The 21390-nt window shown below is 52.3% G+C and overlaps 1 protein-coding gene across 1 annotated transcript in view; it reads left to right on the forward strand.

The window, feature by feature from the left end:
• LOC125960983 (cadherin-23-like) overlaps positions 1 to 21390 on the forward strand; it is a 360246-nt gene that overhangs the window by 216511 nt on the left and 122345 nt on the right. Inside the window, exons 11-12 of the mRNA XM_049696875.1 lie at positions 17962 to 18074; positions 19780 to 19968. Coding sequence (XP_049552832.1) covers positions 17962 to 18074; positions 19780 to 19968 — 302 coding nt within the window. The remainder of the gene's footprint in view (positions 1 to 17961; positions 18075 to 19779; positions 19969 to 21390) is intronic.

The raw sequence follows: 21390 nt of genomic DNA on the forward strand, positions 1-21390 counted from the left end.
GTCCCCTTGTCGGTCTCTATCTTTCTCCCAACATCAGGGGCCCAGTTTCATGGGGCTCACCTGTCACAGGGACCCAGATACCACCCAGTCCAACCCTCCCAAGTCACAGATGAGAAAACCAAGGCCAGAGCAGCGAGGGAGGGACCTGATTCCCAGGCTCGCTCTTTCAGCTACTCTGCCCTAGCTCTCCCCACATGCCCTGCCCTAAACCTGCCCCAGGTGCAGGAAAATGTCACTCCATCACCGGGGGGAGCTCCTCAAAACCCCCACGATGGACCTTGGAGCCTGCCTCCCTAGGGCGCTTTTATTGAGGAAGGGAGCAGAGGTTGGCAGTCCTGGCAGCTCACCCCCCACGCAAAGAAGGGTCAGTAGAGCAAGGGACCTGGTCCTGGAGGTCAGGGTAGTCGCTTCTGGTCTATCGGCTCTGCCTCTAGCTTGCTGGACAGTGTGAAGGTCCTTGTCCCTTTTTGTAACACAAAGAGTTGGGGCTCATTTGATTATTCAGAAATATTTATCCAACCCCTCTCATGTATCAGCTCTGGGAACACAGCCACGAGCAAGAGAGATGAAGCTGTTGCCCTCACAGATCTTATAGTTTAGTGAGAAAGACAGAAAATAAACAAACAGATGAATAAACAGAAAATAAACAAACAGATGAATGCACAAGATCAGTTTAGAGAGTGACAAGGGCTTACAAGAAAATAAAACAGGGGATGGAGGTATGATGGAGAATGAGCTGCGGCCACTTAGCTGGGATGGTGCCCTTTTTGCTACGGTGACATTTGAGAGGGGCCTGAGCAACAGTGGGGGAGACAGCCACGTGGAGCTATGCCGGAAGTGAGCTCCAGGCAGAGGAAACAGCATGTGCAAAGGCCCCGAGACAACAATACGCTGTGTACATTTAAGAAACAGGAAACTGAAAAAAGAGGTTGGATGAGGCTTCAGTGTAGTGGAGAGTAGAGGATTAGGAGAAACAAGTGCGGTCAGAGCGCTGGACAGGGACTGATCATTCAGGGGCTTGCAGACCAGGCCGAGGAGTTGGGGTTATTCCATTTGCACTGGGAAGACACTGCAGTGGAGTAAGTTGATCTGCATTTGGCTTTTGAAAGATGGGCTGGCTGGAGAATGGGCTAGAGAGGGGGCAAGAGGAGAAGCAGGGAGGCCAGCTGGAAGCCCACTGGGGTGGCCAGGTGAAAGATCATCTGGAGGGCTCGTCATGCGAACCATCTTGGCTGCGTCCGTCTGTCTGTCCAGCCGCTCGCAACTCTTCCACACCACCCCAGCTTCTTTGGCAGCCCTTCTCCCTCGGGAGGGCCTGGTCATTGTTCTGAGCCCCCCGGGCCTCGCCTGCTCTTCCCTACGCCAGCTCATCCCTCCTGCATCTTCCCACAACTCTCTAGACAAAGCTCTCTCAGGGGCCGGCCTCAGAGCCGCTCTGCCCACACCCCCCACTGCATCCATGCTCCCCCACCCCACCCTCAGAGCAGGTGGGCAGGCTGCAGGCACCCCAGAAGGGAAGGGAGGACCTTGTCACCGCCCAGAGAGGGGGGGACAGTGTGGCAGCATGCAGGACTGCCCTCGCCAACTTGGCAGCCCCTTGTCGACAGGAACCAAGCCTGGTGGGGCTGGCTCCTTCCAGACACTCACACCCAGCTCTCGGTAGTTAAAGCCATTAAGTTATCTTCGGACAGGGGAGCTGCAGGCTGGGGCTGCCACAGCTGGCATTGCCGGGAGGGAGAGTGGGCGCATCTGGGCAGAGGTTGGAGGGGGCCGAAGGTCAAAGACTGCCCTCCGTCTGGCCTGGGATGAAGGGTGTTTGGGCTCTGAGGCTCTGCTTGGTGCCAGGGGCAATGTCAGGAGCTTCCTTCACAAACAAGGGTTTACTTCCTCTTTTCCATGGGCCCTGAGAGTCTCAAGCTTGCAAAACATCCCCCAAAGATGCCATCTGTCTTCAGCTGGATCCTCTGCTTCCCCTCCCCGCCCCGCAGAAGTATCCATTCACAGAGCTTGGAGTGGGGGTACCATAGGGTACCCATCCCTTCAGCTGTGCTGGGAGCATCCCAGAGAAACTGCCCTCCTGCCAAGGAAGCAGGAGTCTGTAGCCCAGGCTAGCCCCTCTAATCAAGAAGGACCCCAGGCCATGCATCCTGAGGGTGGCCCAGTGGGAAGTACCCTGAACTCTGACCTGTAGCCTTTCTATTTCAAAAAAGTGATCAAAGGCCTCGCACAGATTTTGGGGGCTGATCGTCCTCCCTGGCCAGAAAGGCAAGGAAATCGCTCTTTTTCCTGTTTCTCGCTTGCTCAGCAGAAGTTCCTGCCTGTCTGAGCCAAGGGAACGGAAATGTCTCGGGACGCCCCTCCCTGTCTGGCTGGGCTCACTCATCAAGCATTCTGAACATCCACTTGGTGTGGCGCAAGGGACCAGGGCCTGGAGACATGATGAGACATCTGGGGCCGATGCTCACGCTGGGAGGATGCGGGCATTCTGGAATCCAGGCTGCCAGGAGGATGAAATGGTCACCCACCCCACTCACCCCACGCACCACACACGCACACACACACACACGCCCCAGTCCAGGACCCCTGGCCTTCATCAGAGAAGCAGGGCCAGGATCACTGGCAAATGTGAAATATTAAATATTTAGAAAAGTACAGAAACGGACATAACACGCCTCCATACATTCACCACCCAGATAACATTTGTTGACATTTTACCGTATTTACTTCTGATCTTTTTTTCTTCTTTTTGTTCTTAAGAAATGGAACATGACAGGTATTGTTAAAAGGACCTTTTCTTTCATTTTCAGTGATCTCAGAGGCTGGGTCTCTGAGGAGCAAGGGTTAACACCTCTAACCCTAACATCAACCTCAGAAATGGCCCCCAACTTGCAAATGGCCTGTCTTGGGTGACATTAAGGAATCATCGGAATTCCTCTTTTCCATGGGCCCTGAGAATTAGTATGTGAAATTTTGGAATTAGTATGTGGAATCATTTGTTTCATGTGATAGTGACATGTCTGTCCACATTGAAGTCCTTATCAGAGACATACACAGTATTTAAGAATGAACTGGAATTGGCTCTAATAACTCCAGTGCCGGGGGGAGGGGTGAGTTTAAAAGAAGGAAAATTGGCAAAATGTTGATAATTGTTGACTCTGGGTGATGGGTACACAGGGCTTCGTTGTGCTCTTCTCTCTGCATTGTTTATCTTTGAAATTTTCCATAGTAGAAAGTTTTTTTTGTTTTTTTAAGTATGGTCCCAAAACTGCTAAGGAACCCACCCTGGTCTGGGATCCACATCTGTGTCCCGGACGGGTGCCCAGACTTGAGCCAGACTTGAGGTTGACCCGTCTGGTGCCAGCTCTGCCTCTAACTTGCTGTGTGATGTTAGCCAAGTTACTCACCATCTCTGACCCTCAGTTCCGCAGGGGGAGAAGAAGTTTGAACCTGGTGGGCTCTAAGCATCTTCCATCTCTGACACTGGACACATCTACCTTTCATGCTCAGAGAGCCCACCGGAGGGCAGTGGGTTTCCCATACCACTCCTCAAGAGAGCCTTTGCGAAAAGGATTCCGTAGCCAAATAAGTTGGAAAGACGCCGCATCACAGCATCCTTGTCCTGGCACGTTACAAGCCACGTTAGCCCGTTAAAGGCTCTAACAAGTCCTGCAGCGAAGATGCCTGTTCAGCATTTCCCAAATGTATTTGACCACAGAACTTTTAAAAAGTTGGCCTTTCCTATACCCCAGGCATCAGAGTTCCCGGGGACACCCTCTGGGAAACCCCAACCTTCCAGTTTTCACAATGGGGGCTCCTGCCCTGAAGGATGAATTTGCCATTTTTTCATGATGATTTTGACTTATATTCAGCAGAACACAATATTTGTTTTCCACATTGTCAAGTGGGTTTTGTACTTAAGTAAATCTGTAGTTTTCCCCCCTGCCCCCCTCATCATTCCCTGATCAGAAACATCTGCTTTGATGTCACATTCTGAGTCACTGACCAGATGCTGGAAAACCTTCCGACATCAGGAAACTGGGCCTGGCACCATCTGGAGCTTTCCTGGTGGGGCCTTCTAGAAGCAGTGATTCTAGGGAGGAGTAGGAGAGAAAACACAGGCTTTGCCATCAAATGCTGTAGGTTCAAATTTCAGCTCAACCACTTACCAGCCATGTGACTTGGGACAAATTTTTTCTACCTCTCACCTCAGTTTAGTAATCGACGAGGATTAAGCTGCAAAGGATGTGTCGAGGGCTGAGTTTCCTTCCTTCTCCAAAAGAATTTATAATAACTAACATTTACTGAGCACTTACTGTGTGCTGAACTAAATAGATGCATTACCTGCTTTCATCTTCCCATCAGCTCCATGAGACAACTACTACCCCTCCCCTTTAACAGCCAAGGAAACTAAAACCCAGAGAGGGTAGGTAACTTGCCCACAGTCACACAGCTTATGAGGAATGATGCTGAGATTTTAGCCCTGGTCCTAGGCACTACAACATCTGTCCTTTTCAAAAAGATCTGACCCAGATGAAAAAATATTGATCCTCTGAACACCTTACCTTACCTGCCTGGTCAGCGCTTATTGGTCTTCGGGTAACCCAGATGGTATGTCAGGCCGTGCATCCTTGGTTAAGCGCTCATAGACAACCGTGGACTCCTAAAACTGAAAGAGTCCGTGGGGACTTCCAGGTTCCCTGAATCCCCAAGCCCCCAACCCCATCCCTCAGGGCCCCTTTTGGGGGTCATGGAGGTGCCGAGTGTGCTGGACTCCAGCATAGCGCCCCCATCTGCTTCAGCCAGGGCAGCTAGCTCTGGTTTGGGTTGTTTTATATACTGGGATTCTGGGGAAGATTTTGTCTGATTAAAGGATTGCTGCTAAAACAAAGAAATTTGAAAACCGCTGCCATGGAAAAGCCCCCTCTTTTTTAAACAGGAGAGGACCCTGAGGCCCAGAGAGGTAAAGTAACTTGCCCGAGATCACCAGCTATCCTCCTGAACCCAGGCAGACCTCCCTCCTCTCTTCAGGACTCAGGGACCAGATTGAGGGGGGCTTCTCAGCCCTCAGGGAGCCCCTCAAGGTCAGTTGTCTGGGCCGCTTCTGCCAGTTGGTAGCCAGTTTCTATGAAGATAACTGTGTCTGAGGCTGGCTCCCTGAACCTCGTCCGACCACATCTATTTCTGGGCCGCGGAGCCCTGACGGAGCACAATTTGATTCATAAATTACCCAGCTCAAGGTGTGTGTGATGGGCTCTCCTTCCCAGATTTGAAAGTCATTCACTCCGGAACTTGCGGCACTTGGGGCTGAAGGAGGGGCAGCTGTGGGATCAGCATTCAGGGAAGGAAAGTGGCAGGGGAGCTGAGGGGACGTGGGGACTCAGGGAACATTGCTCTGTGCCAGCTCCGTGCTTGTCGTCTCATTGAATCCTCCCAGCCACCACAGGAGGTACCTCCTATTATTATCATCCCTATTTGGCAGGTGAGGAAACTGAGGCTCATAGAGGTGAGGTCACTTGCCCAAAGTCACATGGCTGGAAGTAGCAGAGCTAGGATTCGAACTCAGGGCTCTCCGATGCTGACATTTTTCCCAGTCACAATGATGGCAAGACAAGGAACTGAACAAGCAGCATTTAGAGGAAGAGGTTAGACCCTGGGAAATAGGATTGGAAGGGAAGGTTCAGGAGTGCCGAACCTCCTCTTCCACCAAGTTCAGTGTGCAGCGACAGCTGGCGTTGCACCCCACCCTGCCCCTCTTCGCCAGTCTTTCTTGTCTAACATCATTCAATTCCAGGCACTGCTTAGTTCCACCCGCCCCAGCCACCAGGTTCACTATCCTTGACACATACCCAGCATAGGCTCAGCACTTTACAGTTTGTAAAGCATTTTCTGGTCCCTTATCCCACTGAACCTCCAAACAGCCAAGTGAATAGGACAGGTATTCTCACCCCCCAAGGAGGAAACTGAGGCTCAGAGAGGACCACAAGCCCACAAGCGTGCATCTAGTCAGGTCCTTTATGAGTTCTTCTGTCAGCTTCTTTATATATATGCTTTGTCCTTCCCCCAGGGGTGGCCAGTCTTCCCCCTTAGATGGTGGGTTCCCTGGGGGCATTATCCATCACCCGCCCCCACCCCGTGCCTCACTAGAGAGGCCTTATAGTGTGGTAGGTGGTCTCTGGTGCCCCACTCCCCAAGAAGCCCCGTCCCCTGGGCCTGCCTTTCCCACGTCTCAGTGCTGGATCCGTGCAGGGGTGCTGGAGGTGGGGGTGATGGCCTCAGCAAGATGACAGCACGTACCCGCCTTCGTGCTTCCTTCTCCTTGGGCATCTGATCACTGTCCTCTTTGTTTTCTTAAGAAAACGCTCCTCCTTCCCCCCTCGCACTCCCGCTTTGGGACAAGGCCTTTCAGATCATCGAATATCAAACGCTTCTTATGCGCAGGCTGAGATGGCTTCATCAGAGCCTGTAAATCTCCCAGAGCCCTGACACTCTCTTGAACGCCAAGCCTCAGGTGAATTATGCGGGCCAGTCCGGGGACCCAGTGCACCTCAGCGCCCACTCTTGCCCCAAGGAGGGGCTCCTGCTGAGGCTGGGCATGGGTGTTCTGGGCCCACCTGCCCGGGGTCCTGGAGGTAACCAGCCTCCAGTCAAGTGAGCAAGTCGGCCTTTTTTCCCTTCTCCTCACCTTGTTCTTCTCCTGGCCAGTCTCTGGCCCCCAGAGCCAAGGGAGCACCAGCCCCACCCAGGAGAAACCACGGCAGCTAGGAGGACCATTTGAGACCCAAAAGACCCAGGCTCTAATGCCAGCCTGGTCACTAGGTACCCAGGTGTTCTTGGACACGTCACTTCCCTGACGGAGCCTCAGTTAACTCCTCTGATAGCAGTGCTGGCCTTGCAGGGTGTCTTGAGAATTCAGTGAGCTCAGAATTGCTCTGCCAATGGGCAGAAGCATGCATCGTCCCTGTCTCTTGGGGGCAGCCTGGTGTGTGAACTAAGCTTCCAGGCTCTGGAGTCAGGCAGACGTGAATCCTGGTTCTGCCACTTACTGGTAGTGTGACTTTAGGCAAATCACTTAATTTCTCTGTGCCTTGATTTTCTCACCTGTAAAATGGGAATAACGATGATGATGATGTTGATGCCACCTGGCATGTGGAGTTGCCATGACGAGTAATTGACCAATACACGGGAAGTGCTCAGAACCCACAGTAAGTGGCCCTGGTTATTGCTCCTTTACTCACTGCCATCACCCAGTCCATGCTCTCATCACCAACAGGGCTTCCTGCCTCCAGGGCCTCCCCACGGCTGTGGACAAAAATCCAAACTACTTCCCCAGCATTCAAGGGTCCTACCTCCTGGCATCAGCCACTCCTGACACCACTTCGTGTGAACTCCGCTTGTCCCATGGCTCCCCACTTTGGAATTGATTGTCCCCTCCAGCCCTTTGCTCAGAATGCCCTCCCCCTCTCCATACTGACCCAAATCCAGCCCTCTAAGGCCTGGCGGAGGATCCCCTGCCCCAGGCGCCGTGAGCTTCCTCACCTAGATCGATGCCACCCGGGTGCAGAGACCTTATCTTTTGCTATTCAGACTCTCCAGTACCTTGCAAACTCCTCTTTGAGTAAATCCCTTCCTTCATCCGGCTGAGGTAGCAGTGACCATGGTGGGAAAGGTCCCCGTCCTCAGGGAGATTAAATTCAGCAAATTATTGTCAGTCATGGTGGTAACCCAGGTAGAGAAAGAATTACTCATTAAAGTGAATCCGTTTCCGACTCAGCCCACATCTAGCACCAACTTAGAACACGTAGACACACGTCATCAAATGTTGGGGGGTTTTGGGTGGTAAATATACATAACATAAAATTTACCACTTTAAAGTGGCATCACATATACTCACAATGTCGTACACCCATCACCACTGTCGAGTTCTAGAACTTTGGGGATTACTCTTTAAGGTATTTATATTAATTCTTTTTACAAGTATAATTCACATAAATCAAAAAGGAAACATTGGGGCTTCCCTGGTGGTGCAGTGGTTGAGAGTCCGCCTGCCGATGCAGGGGACACGGGTTCGTGTCCCGGTCTGGGAAGATCCCACATGCCCGGAGTGGCTGGGCCCGCGAGCCATGGCCGCTGAGCCTGCACGTCCGGAGCCTGTGCTCTGCAATGGGAGCGGCCACAACAGTGAGAGGCCCACGTACCGCAAAAAAAAAAAAGGAAACATTGAAATGGCTCTAGAACAATGGTTCTCAACCAGGAATGATTTTGGCCCCCTCAACCCTCACTGCAGGGAACATTTGGCAATGGTCTGAAGATTTATTGGTTGTCACATCTGGGAGAAGGGGTGCTACTGGTTTCTAGTGGCTAGAGGGTAAGGATGCTGCTAACCACCCCACAATGCATGGAGCAGTCTCCCACGGGAAAGAATTATCCAGCCCAAATGTCATGGGAAGCTGAGGTTGAGAAACACTGCTCTCACATCACTACTCAGAGATCTTTTTTTTTCTTTTTTTTTGCGGTACGCGGTCCTCTCACTGTTGTGGCCTCTCCCGTTGCAGAGCAAGGCTCTGGACGCGCAGGCTCAGTAGTCATGGCTCACGGGCCCAGCCGCTCCGAGGCATGTGGGATCTTCCCGGACCGGGGCCCGAACCCGTGTCCCCTGCATTGGCAGGCAGACTCTCAACCACTGCACCACCAGGGAAGCCCCAGAGGTCATTTTTGTTAACATTTTGTCAACATTTCATTCCTTTTTCTATATATATATATTTTTTAAGCAACAACAAAAAATGTGTCTTACAAAACTATGCTATTTTATGACTCCTTTGGGGGGAAAATGTCAAACATGTATCTTTCAAGTCACAAACTTCTCCTTGCAGCATTATTTTTAGTGGATGACCGAATTTCATATCATAACGTAATTAATCCCTATTGAGGTTGTTCCCAGTTTTCCTCAGTAAGCAGCACCACGGTGAAAATCCTGGGAGCTGCACCTGTGGGCACATCCATGCTTATTCCCTTTGGAGAAATTTGCCTGGTTACAGAGTAAAGGTTTTTCAGGAAATCAGGAGATTCTGATAGCAGCCCTGGCCCCTGGCAATGTCTTGCTGATCCCCATTGAAGTGTCGTCAGAGGACCAGGGGCCGCCTCTCCCTATAGGTGGGGCGCTGGATGCTGCTGTAGGTGAGGGGGCCTGGCTTGACCCTTAGCAACCCTAGCATAATACGCTTTACTATCCTTGGCTACTCAGGTTAATGTTTCATAACTTGGACGCAGATTAGTCAGAGTCCAGTCTGTGGTCTTATTACGAGAGGTGATCATTTATTGGTGTACTTGAGCTTAATGAAAACTGTCGTTCTGGTGAAACGCCTATAAGACAAGCAGACTGCAATTCCCACCTGCTTGACGGGGGCTCAAAGATCGTCTTTCCAGGACTGGTCGGCAATAACTGTAATTAACAAGATGCACTCAGCTCAAACAAACGTGTCACTGTGGTAGGGTGGGTGTGATAGTCCCAGTTGGAATTGCTAATTGGCTGCCTCTTCCTCATAGCCCTGGTGCAGTTATGGTCTCTGTGATGTGTGACATTATAAGTCACCCTGGTGCCATTCTGTCCTGTAACCTTGTACGCTAGCCTCAGAATGGTGCCCTGACACCCGTGCTGCAGCCCGTGCATCGGTCCAAAGCCTTCGTGGAGCACCTACTGTGTATCAGCAGGGGCACTGGGAGAAACCGCTCCCTGCACTCCCAGGGCTTATATTCCAGTGTGGGGGGACAGACAATAAGCAAACACATTAACAGATGAAAAGAGATGTTCAGAAAGTAGAAGTGGTTTGAAGGAAATAAAACAGGATAAGGGAGAAGAGAGTGATGAGGGTGAGAGTAGGATGGTGGGGTGACTAGAGAGGGCTCCTTTGAGGCCCCCTCAAAGGTCGCCACCACCTTTGAGCTGAGACCTGAATGCAGACAAGGCAACCACAGAGATCTGCAGGGTGAGCATTCCAGGCAGCTTCAGGGAAAGCTTTGGAGAGGGGCTAGGCCTAATCTGCCCCCTCCCTGATGGTCCTTAGGAGGGGCGGCAAGCTCTCAGCCTGCATCTCCTTCTCTGAGAGAAAGCCAAGGTAACCCACACCGCTGGTTGCCATATGTTGGTCTCAGAGCTGTTCAATGCAGCCCAGCCCAGGTGCCACCCGGGACTTGGCCCCCTTTGTCAGCAGACAGCTAAGTAACAATTTTTAATTCATAAGATATCTTGCCCAAAGCCCATATCTCAGGCTGACTCCCAATTTTCATTATGCAGTGATACAGTCTGTACCAGTCAGAATTATGTGGCTCCACTGGACAGTGATGGGACTGCAGCCCAGCTTGTCCCACTGGCCCGGGCGGCATACACGGCACACACGTTGCTGTTTAACAACCACCCCTGGGAGGGGGCAGGGGGAATCCAGGGGCCTCTGGGTAGGACAGGAGCTCTTTAGCTTAGTGAGAGCTGAGTTTAACTCCTTGTTACACCCCTTGCTCTGCCCTAGGACCAGTTATTCTCTGTGCCTTAGTTTTTTCATCTGGAAAATGGGGATAATTGTACCTATCTCATGGGAGCTTTGTGAAAATTGAAATGTATTGGGCTGGCCAAAAAGTTCACTCACGTTTTTTGTAACATCCTATATAAATATACAAAAAAAACACCTTTGCACAGCACCAGGCACAATGCATGTTGGATATTGTGGGGAGGGCCCCTCCTGACTCATTCTGGATAAGATGGGCCATAGTTGGGGCTAACCTGGTCCAACTCTCGTATTCAGAAAACAGGCATGGCAGGGAAAGAAGGGATGGGAACCAAGACAGGCACCACTGTAGGCGCTTTACATACATGATCACGCCTGATCCTCACACAGTCCCGTGAGGTGGGAGCTGTTATCCACACTTTACAGATGAGGGGTTTGGCTCAAAGGAATTCAGTTTGCAGGAGGTCTCACAGCTGGTAACTGGCAGATCTGTTGTTGGTGCTTAGGTCTTTTTTGCATCCTTCGAGTTCATGCACAGTAGGCAGTCTTCACTAGGGTGCTGATGTAACAGACTCCAGGCAGAGACTACGGCTGAAAGAGGGAGCACCAGGGGGAAGGGGGTACATATCCCAGTTCTGCTCACTTCTCTGGGGAGGATCCCTGGCCCTGGCCCTGGGGAGGGCCGGGTAAGCGAGTCAGAGGCCAGGTGAGGGATCGGGGTCCCACTAGTCCTCTCATCCATTCAGCAACTAGCATTTGAGTGGAACGTTACTTGGGCCCAGAAGACCAACTAGATCATGAGCTCCTCATAAGCATGGCTTTTTTTTCTTCTTTTCTCAACCCCATGGCCCAGCATGGCCAGACCCAGAGTATGCCCGCACCTAGTGTGTGCTCATTGACCCTTCCTAACCCTACGGGGGGCCAAGAACCTTCAGGCCATCCAACAGGTAGGGAATGAGCATTGTTCTGGGTAGCATGGGGACGGACGCATGACACCCTAGCCCTTACCCTTGAGGCGACGCTGGGTCTCTGGATGTGAGAACCAGGGAGGTCCCACAGCACAGGGCTGTTCTGAGGGTGCCAGCCCAGCCCTGGGGCTCAGTGGAGTGAGAGAGGCCGCAACCTCCAGGACTGGCTTCCTGAGGCTGGTGACATTGGTAATGGACCCTAAGAACAGACAGGACCAAGGTGGGAGCCATTGGTTTTCCTTTAACTTGGGGGCAGCAAGAGTGGGTTGCTGTCAGCCCAGCGGAGCAGACAAAGCAATTGAAAGTCATCAGGCTGTGTTCCCACACGCACCATCAGCCACTCACTAAACTGCTTTTCGCCCAGACGCAGCTCTGCCATGGGTCAAGATGCTGCCGGGTGAGATAACAAGGGGACAAGGTGTGGGAATGATGAGATTTGGCAGGGGCCGGGAGGAGGGGCGCCTGGGGAAGGAGAGAGCCTGCTAGCCTTGAAGGAAGGAGGAGGTGGGAGGGTGAGCCCTCAAGGCCCAAAGAGAGCCACCCGCCTTGTCTCCGAGTCTGACCCTCTACCCTCACCTTCACACCCTCCAATCTAGTTTCCCTCTCCCTCTGCCTTTGACCATCTATGAAACAGAAGCCCTTTGCTTGACTCTGCTGCGCCCTCTAGCCGCCACTCGGCCTCTCTCCCTGTTTATTACACCAAACTCCCAGCAGCAGCGCCTGTACTAACAGTCCCCAGGGCCCCCCTCAGCCACTGTATCTCACAGTCTGACCTCCAGGGGCATCTGAAGATCCAAATGGGGGACCTTAGCCACATCTTCCTTATCCTGAGCCTCTCTCGGCACTGTTTGACCCTGTCAACCATCTCTCAGAACTTCCCCTTCTCCCGCCTCTGGGCACCTGGCTCTATACTGGTTTCCCATCTGCCTCTCTGACCACTGCCTTTCTTTCTTTTCTCTTTTTTTTTGCGGCACGCGGGCCTCTCACTGTTGTGGCCTCTCCCTTTGCAGAGCACAGGCTCCGGACGTGCAGGCTCAGCGGCCACGGCTCACGGGCCCAGCCGCTCCGTGGCATGTGGGATCTTCCCGGACCGGGGCACGAACCCATGTCCCCTGCATCGGCAGGCGGACTCTCAACCACTGCGCCACCAGGGAAGCCCAGCCGCTGCTTTTCTATCTACATTTTCCTGTGCATCCTCACTGGAGCCATAGGTCTGCCCTAAAGGCCGGCTTGCCAGTGCCTTATCTATGTCACCACCTTTGTGCTGACAGCTCCTGTCTTCCCACTCGAGTCCCCATCCACCCCTCCCCTCCAGCTCTTGGAGGACATCGCCACGTGGACGTTCTGCTGCTACATAAAACTCTATCATTTTATGAGGAATTTACCTAGAACTTTTCAGAACGTAGAGAGTTTTTAACTGGGACCCCCTCTTGAGAAAAAAGCAAATTATTTGCCACCTCATTCTATGAAGGATGACAGTCTCTTATTTGTCTCGCCCTATTCCTTGTCCCTTAGCACCGGGCCAGGTACAGAGTGGGTGCAAACCTGTGTGTAGGGCAAACACCTGCAGGGAGAAAAAGAGAGGCGTAAATCTCACTCCAGGCCAGCCACTCACCAGCTGTGTGACCTTGAACAAGTTACTTAACTTCTCTGAGCCTGCTTCCTCACATGTAACACAGGGTGTCTTCTTCTAAAGTTATTGTGAAGACTGAGTAATATAATTGTGCAAACATCTTAGCTCAGTGCCTGGCACAGGGAAAAGTGTTCAACAAACTGTAGCTACTATTTTTTTAATAAACAGGGGAAGAGGGCTGTGACTTCCCTTCAGCAGCCTTCTGTGCTATTGCCGACTTCATTCACATCTTCTCAACCTCCCTCTTGCAAATATGAAGAGGTCTCGATGCCTGAAGCTCCTGGCGGATGTGGCTGTCCCATAAGAGAACCAGCAGAGCTAGGAATGACCTGCTTCTTCCCTTGTGTGAACGCTTTAAGTCACCAGTTCCCAGAAGTCTTAGGGTGCTCAAGGTGCAGCCTCACTCCCTGCAAGGACCCCTCCCCTGCCAGGTACATCCCCTAGGACAGCACCTGTCGACCCAGGGAAAGCAGCTGCCCTTCTGCTCAGCAGTGGGGGCTGAACAGGTGAAAGGCATCCCCCAGTGAGGCACCCCCAGTCCCCTGGTCCCCATGGGACTTGGATAAAGAGTGTCTGGGAGACCAGAGGGCTGACAGGGTGGTATCAGTTTCCAGGATAGCGGAGAAACTCATGTGTATGGTTTCCAAGCCCACGGCCCCCCGGGGGAGGGCGGATGGTGGGAGAGGGGTGATAAAGGAGGGAAGCAAGGAAGTGGTGACCCACCCCGAGGCCGGAACCCTGGGTGCAATGCCCTGTGGACCTGAGGGTTTTGTTCTCAGCCTTGGCCTCAGGGCTGCCACCTTGTACATCTGGGCCCTTGGTTGTGAGGCTCTCCTGGCAAGAGGATGGGTTGGCTTAGTGCTCCCGCTGGGCGAAAGCTCTAGGTACAGGCTCCTGGGGTGGGGGTGGGTGGAGGAGACGGTCCATGGTGCTGTCTTGGTGCAGGACAGGCGGCCAACATTTATTGAGAGGTTCCTATGTGCCAGACACTGTATTAACTCATTTAATCCTCACAGCAACACTCTGGGGTGGGTACTATTATTACTCCCATTTTATCGACGAGGAAACTGAGGCCCAGATAATGCAACTTGACCAAGCTGACCCAGCTAGCTAGTAGCCGAGCCATGATTGGAACTCAGGGCATAACTGCTTCTCTGTTCCACGTTGCTTTCCTTCAGGGGCCTTAGCTTAGCAAGTTCTTATACACTCAATAGTGTGATTTTATTCTGAATGAAGATCTTCCGTGTGAGGCTGAAGACATGAACCTTGCCTGCTTTTCTCTGCTGATTCTCTAGCATTTTGCACAAAGTAGGTGCTTGATATGAACTGGAATGAATGAGTGATCTGATCAGTCAACCGGTCTTTGAATGAGACCTGCCCTGCTTGGGGCACAGGGCTCACCTCCTAATCCCTGCCCAAGCCAGCATCCCGGTGAGTGCTCGTGTTGCCGTGGTGACAGCAGGAATATCAGAGGCAGTGACTCACTTAGATGGCCTTGTCAGCTCCCTGGGTGTAACCCTTTCTGACTGTTGGTCTTGGCAGTTAGTCACTCGTACTTTGCAGGAGGCTGAGAGGTGAACTCTCCACACAGATGTGTGAAAAAGAATGTGTTTGTGTGTGTGTGTGTGTGTGTGTGTGTGCGTGCGCGTGCACGTGTGTGTGTGTTGGGGGGAGGGTCCTTGAGTTTGAATTTGTACCAGTTGAGGGGTATTTGCCTACAGGTTGGTTGGAGAAGGTGCCGAGCCTGGGAGAGGGGTATTTTATGTGCTGGGGACAGACTCGGAGTTGGGGATGGGCAATGTGGCCATGAGTAGGGCAAAGGTGCTGAGTGCGGGACCCAACTGAGTTTGCCAGGGGTGATAACCTTATTTTCCCAACTGAAAACCACAGCACATCGTTCGACAAAAGGCTTCTGGTTTGCGAATGATTTATAGGAAAAAACTGGCAAAGATAAAAGTTGAATCACATGTAAACATCGATAGCTTCCTTTATTGGGAAGAATAAATTTATATGAAACTCTGGAATGATGGGATGCCGGACAGGGGCGCTGAGGAGGCGGGGCCCATGCCTGTGTGTGTGGTGGGGAAGAGGGTGTGAGAGGCAAGCGGCTGGAGGTCTTGCCTCAGGGCAGCCCTGCAGCTCAGCATTTAGGGGCCCCGAGGACCCAGCCCCTAAAGCACCCTGCGCTGTCCATGCTTCAGCCATCTCAGCACTGATCACCCTGTCACGGGAATACCTGGTTGAGGGCGACATCCTGCACCAGAAGGTGTCCCAGGTACACTGTAGGAGCTCAATAATTGTTTGCTGCGTGGATTAGCTAATGATGAGCGGATGAAAGCACATGTCCTCTTGTTTCCCCAGCAGCAGAATTCCTAGCTAAAAAAACTCCTATATATTCATGCATGTATATGCCTCCTTGCGACTCTTTCCTCCCCACTCACAAGGGCAGCTGTACAAAAGCCCGCAGGAGGGTACCCAGGCCGCAGGACACAGGCTTAGGCAAGGTGGAGGCTGGAGTGACGTCCCCTCCCTGGCCTGGCCCAGGTCAGCGTCTCCAAAGCCCACACTCTGAGAGTGACGTGAGACCCGGCCGGGCTCTGCTGTCAGCGGCCATGTCTCCCCTGCGTCAGAGAAGCTCTGCAGTGGGCTGGGAGTGGGCCACCTTGCCGGCCAGCACAGAGGGGCTGAGAACGGCCCCTGCCTCAGAGTCTAAAGCTAGAGAAGGACGTTGTCTCCCCTCTACTTTTGCCCTAGTTAATCCAAGAGAGGACATGAGCCTGTGTGCGGATCCCTTTAGAGCCGGGGAAGGGGCGGAGCAGGGAGATACAGCAGCTTCCATGGGCGATCCTGGTGTCCACCTTGTGTGTTGGAGGCTTGGATGTTAGTTCCCACCTATGGAATCCGTGTCCATCCACCCGCTTCCCCAATCCCGCCTGTCTTCCAGGGTCCAGCTCAAACAACATTTATCAAGTACTTATTTTGTGCCGGGAACTGTTCGAAGCCTGTACATGTGTATATATTTTTTCTCATTCATTTAATTCTCATAACCCTATGAGATAGATCCATTATTATCCTCATTTCACAAATGAAGAGACCAGGATGCAAAGTGGTTAGATAAGTTGCCCAAGGTCACACAGCTAGACAGTGGTGTAAGGAATTAATGTCACCTCCTCCATGAAGCTTTACTTCTTTGAGCCTTCCTGTGTGTGAACAGCCTCTCCCTGCTGTGAACTGAGATGCTGATTCTTGTGGGTGTCAGAGCTCCCTTACGAGGCTGTAAGTGCTTCAGCGTCAGAAATCCTGGCAGGGTGACCTCTGCGTCCCCCACAGCGCCAAGCACAGGGCCTGGCCATAGGACAACCCGTCCAGGGGACCGCTGAATATGTGAATGAATGGCAGTGAGCGAGCGAGTGTTTGAAGGGACCAACACACTGGTTAATGCGGAGGAGAGGGGAGTGGAATTGAGGGTTTCCCAGTGAACTCACATCCTGATGAGAAGGGCACAAGGGCAAGTATGGGGGCCCAGGTGGGCCGGAACCAACCATCCTTCAGGAACATGCTTGCCACTGTGTCCCCAGCATTGTCCAGGTACCTTGAGGAACGGTCATGAAAGCCCCCCATCTTTTAGGCTGGGTGAAATGAGCACATTAACACAGAGGAAGCAACTGGAGAGCAAACAGAGCAGGAACTACCTCCTGTAGGGCCGGAGGGGTAAGTGAGAGAGCTTAGGACCATCTTCCCGGAGCAGGAGGAGGAGGGGCTGGCCCTGGGTGGGAGGAAGACAGGAGGCAGGAATGGATCTGGGGAACCTGCGGAAGCCACTGTGAGGGCCAGGTACCTGTGGGGCAGCATAAGACAAAGCTGGTGGGTGAGAGAGGGGTGGGGTGCATTTGAGGCAGTGCCATGTGTGTGTGATTTTTGCCAGTACTTTAAATACATAGTTTAAATTTTAATAAATACTTAAATACTTCTAAAATTGAATTTTGTTTTTAACTTCTATTTATCATAAAAGGAAACTTTATATCACCGCCATATAGAAAAGTAGAGTAAAGTAGAATAGACTAGAAAGAACAGAATAGAATAGGAAATGACCGTAAAAATAAGCACAAGGGGAACAAAACAAGGCTACTGCCGTAGTCCACTGTGGCTGCCGTAACAAAATACCACAGACCAGGTGGGTTATACACGGTAGAAATTTATTTCTCGCAGTTCTGGAGGCTGGAAGTCCGAGATCAGGGTGTCAGCACGGTTGGGTGACGGCCCTCCTCCTGGTTCGGGTGGTGCCTTTTTGCTGAATCCTCATATGGTGGAAGGGGCAAGGGAGCTCTGCGGGGTCTCTTTTATAAGAGAAGAATCCCGTTCAGGACGGGTTCACCCTCATGACCTAAGCCCAAAAGCCCCACCTGCTAATGCCATCACCTTTGGAGGTTAGGATTTCACCATATGAATTCTGGGGCGGCACAAATATTCAGACATAGCAGTCACTGAGTCCTCACTGGGTACTGCTCCCTTTGAAAGGCTCTGAGCCTGAAGGCTGCTCTCTCTCTGTTATGAAGGAAAAGAAGCAAGTGTTAGACAGGCTGTTAAAGACATATAAGCACCAAACCAAGCCTTTCTCCTTGCCTCAGTCAGAGAGCCTTGAGGAAGACTGAACGGGCATAATGTTCTCATCCTGTGATTCGGGGCCATCTGCTGCCTGGGCTATGTGCTCCTTTGTACCCCAGAGTTCTCTGCACTACTCCTGGAACCAGCACTCATTTTAAGTTACCGATTAATCCTTAATGTCCAGAGAGGAGCCCTGGCCCCAGGCCCCCTGTCCACCTGCCCGGGGCCCCAGTCACACCCTGAATTCTCCCTCTTGCAGGAAATACCAACAGCATCTTTGCCCTGGATTACATCAGTGGGGCGCTGACCTTGAACGGCGTGCTGGACCGGGAGAACCCCCTGTACAGCCATGGCTTCATCCTGACTGTGAAGGTGAGAGTGGGTGCTGGGCACCTCCATCATGGGTAGAGGGGATGCCCACGCTGTGGGGCCAGCCTCCAGCGGTGCCCAGGCGGAGGGTCCAGGAGGCGGGTCACTTCTGTTCCCTTACCCTGCACTGATTCCCGGGGCTTGTGCCCAGGGCCCCCGTCAGGAAGGGCCAACGCTTTTCACATGTGGGCCTTGTCAGGGGCCCTCTGCTGGGCATTTCTCAGCCCTTATCAACAACTGCAGAGGATTGCAACTTTCATCCCCATTTCAGGGGTGAGGAGGCACAAGTCATCCTCTCTATTATCCCATGCTTTCAAGTTCTAATACAGCCAACTCAGATTCTTAGGTTTACCTCATTTCTGGGGTTTTTCTCCCATTTCTAATTCTTGTGGCTTCCCTGGGGCTATTACCTGGTTAAGAAACAGCAATGCAGCGGGCAGGGGGCAGAGCTGTGGTGGTCCCCACCCCGGAAAGTGTGATGGAGCCATGGACCCCTGCCCCCTGCAGCCCCTTGCCACTCATGATTGGTTTTCATTAAAATCAATAACTTGCTAAAAAAAAAATCAATAACTTGCTGAGGCATTCCCTGGGAAACCCGTTTAGGGTACAGACGCTGCCTGGGCCACAGGGGTCCTCCCCAGCCCCAGCCTTCGATTGAGAGGAGGGGGTGGTGCAAAGACTGAGGAGAGGGCCTCTGGGAAGGAGGCCCTTCCATTGGTATGGGAAGGATGGTGCAGCCTGGCCCTTCGTTGCTCTCCTTGACCTTGAGAAGGCCTGTGACAGCGATGGATTGATTAGCCCTGACTCGCCCACTGCCTCTGTCCTCTCTACCCAGATGTGCACATGTGGGCCAGCGGGGGAGGGCAAGCTAACACGGCCTTTCCCCCATCCGGAGCCAAGCCCGAGGCCCCCTCCCAGCCTCCCCTTCTGTCTCTGCTCCCTTCCTACGGAGGCAGGCAGCTCCAATGGAGAGAGCTGCTCCCTAGTCCCAGCCCCAACTCACTGTGCAACCCTGAGTTCAGCTTTTCCATCTTTATATAAAATATAAGGATGAGTTCCCACACCTGGCTGTGAATGCAAATCCCCCGGGGAACTGGTAAAAGATACCTAGTCCTGGGCCTCTTGCCCAGAGATCCTGGTTCAAAAGGTTGGGGTGGGACTGCGAATGGGTATTTTGCGGCCCAAGGACTCTGGCCCAGAGACTGGGTGCCCAGGTGTCTGAGTCCATCTATTTCTGAGTCCAACCCAGACCTTCACGGTGCCTAGCACAGTGTTCAGTCCGTAGCAGATGCTGAATTAATTCTTGATTATCTGCTAGCACAAACGTTCTTGGCCTCAGTTTCATCATTTGCCAAATGAATGAAGACTCTCCCTTTGCCCCTAGATGAACCCCTAAATCTATCTCGTCTTCCCCACCCCACCTCATCCCCTTGGTTCTAGAATCCCACTGCCTGCGTTTGGTACTTTGTCTGTGTGTCCTTGTACAAGTTACTTAACCTCTCTGAGCTTCAGTTTCCCCATTGGTAATGGAGATCAGTAAAACGGGGATGCTAATGATAGAATCTTCCACCTGGGATTATGGTGAGGATCAGATGGGATAATTCACATAAAGCGCAGTGCCCAGCATTGAGAAAGCCCTGGTAAATGATGACTTTTATTGTGACTATGGCCACCTTCATCCCTGGGGTGTTTATTCCTCTATCTGCAGGGCACAGAGCTGAATGATGACCGCACCCCATCTGATGCCACAGTGACCACAACCTTCAACATCCTGGTGATTGACATCAATGACAATGCCCCAGAGTTCAACAGCTCCGAGTACAGCGTGGCCATCACTGAGCTGGCACAGGTCGGCTTTGCCCTCCCCCTCTTTATCCAGGTGGTGGACAAGGACGAGGTGAGTCCCAGAACGCATGGCCGTCCAGCCCAGCACCCGGCCCGGGCTGTGCAACCCTGGAAGGGATGCCAGGGGTCACTGGGCTCCCAGGTCCCCATCTATAACATAGAAACAAACATTGCTGCAGCCTCCCCTGCTACGTTCTGAGGATAAATAAGGCTGCAAAAATTAGTAGTCTCTAAACTTTTGGACCAACCCCCCTACACCCTGTAGAAAATGTTTGCGCACACACCTCCAGTGTATAGTTCTATGTTTAGAAATGTATATACATGATCATCATACTAGCCTAGTAGGTACATTTTAAAACATACACACAAAAAATAGAAAATTTAAAAGGTAGAGGCTCTTGTATCAATGGTGACTTTGGAAAAGTCTTATTGCTGCTTTTGGGGTAATACTGACCCTGCCTTTTCCTTGCAAGGAGTGTAAGTGCCTTCCAGAGGATCCCAGGCCATAAAGAGACTCCAGAGGGTCCAGGACACCTGCATCCCCTTGCCCAAGGGCCAGCCAATCTTAAGAGGGATGGACATGGGCCACGAGTGGGAGATAGCTCAAGAGGGACAGGAGGGAGGAGGCTCCGGCAGGGCTGCAGCTCCCGTGAGCCTAGCTATGCCCTGTGTCACTAGGCCAAGGACCGGGCCTGGATGGGGCAGCTTCCATCCCTTCAGGACCCTCTCAGCCTGCCTCCAACCCGCCCCTCCCCTCGCCCTACCTCCCTTGCCCGTCAGCAGTCACAGCCTTAATAGGATTTCTATTTATTACCGCTGCTTCCCTGGCCCACTCTGCTCAGGAATTCCATTAGGTTTTCCCGCCCGGGGTGTTCTCTGCAATTACTCCTCACACGTGGCTGTACTGGCCTTGCTCCAGGCCCGGTTCCTCTTCACTTCCTGGCCCCTCTCCTGTCTCCTGTCAGCTTCTCTCAACTGGACACAGTCCCCCCAAGGACTCAGGTTCACAAGGGCAAGTTGGCCTCTGTGTGTGTGTGTGTGTGTGTGTGTGTGTGTGTGTGTGTGTGTACGTGCACAGTCACATTTCTGTTCATGTGTGTACACATATGTGCGTGCACACATGCCTCCATCTCCTGCTAAGTCTTTCCATACCTATCTGTCTGAGATAATTGAAGTATGCACTGAGCATCTACTGGGTTTTTTTAATTTATTTTTTATTTATTTATTTTTTTGGCTGCGTTGGGTCTTTGTTGCTGCGTGAGGGCTTTCTCTAGTTGTGGCGAGCGGGGGCTACTCTTCGTTGTGGTGCGTGGGCTTCTCATTGCGGTGGCTTCTCTTGTTGTGGAGCACGGGCTCTAGGCGTGCGGGCTTCAGTAGTTGTGGCACGTGGGCTCAGTTGTGGCTCACGGGGTTTAGGCGCGTGGGCTTCAGTAGTTGTGGCGCACAGGTTTAGTTGCTCCGCAGCATGTGGGAT

The sequence above is a fragment of the Orcinus orca genome, chromosome 14 (assembly GCF_937001465.1).
Source record: "Orcinus orca chromosome 14, mOrcOrc1.1, whole genome shotgun sequence".
NCBI lineage: Eukaryota > Metazoa > Chordata > Mammalia > Artiodactyla > Delphinidae > Orcinus > Orcinus orca.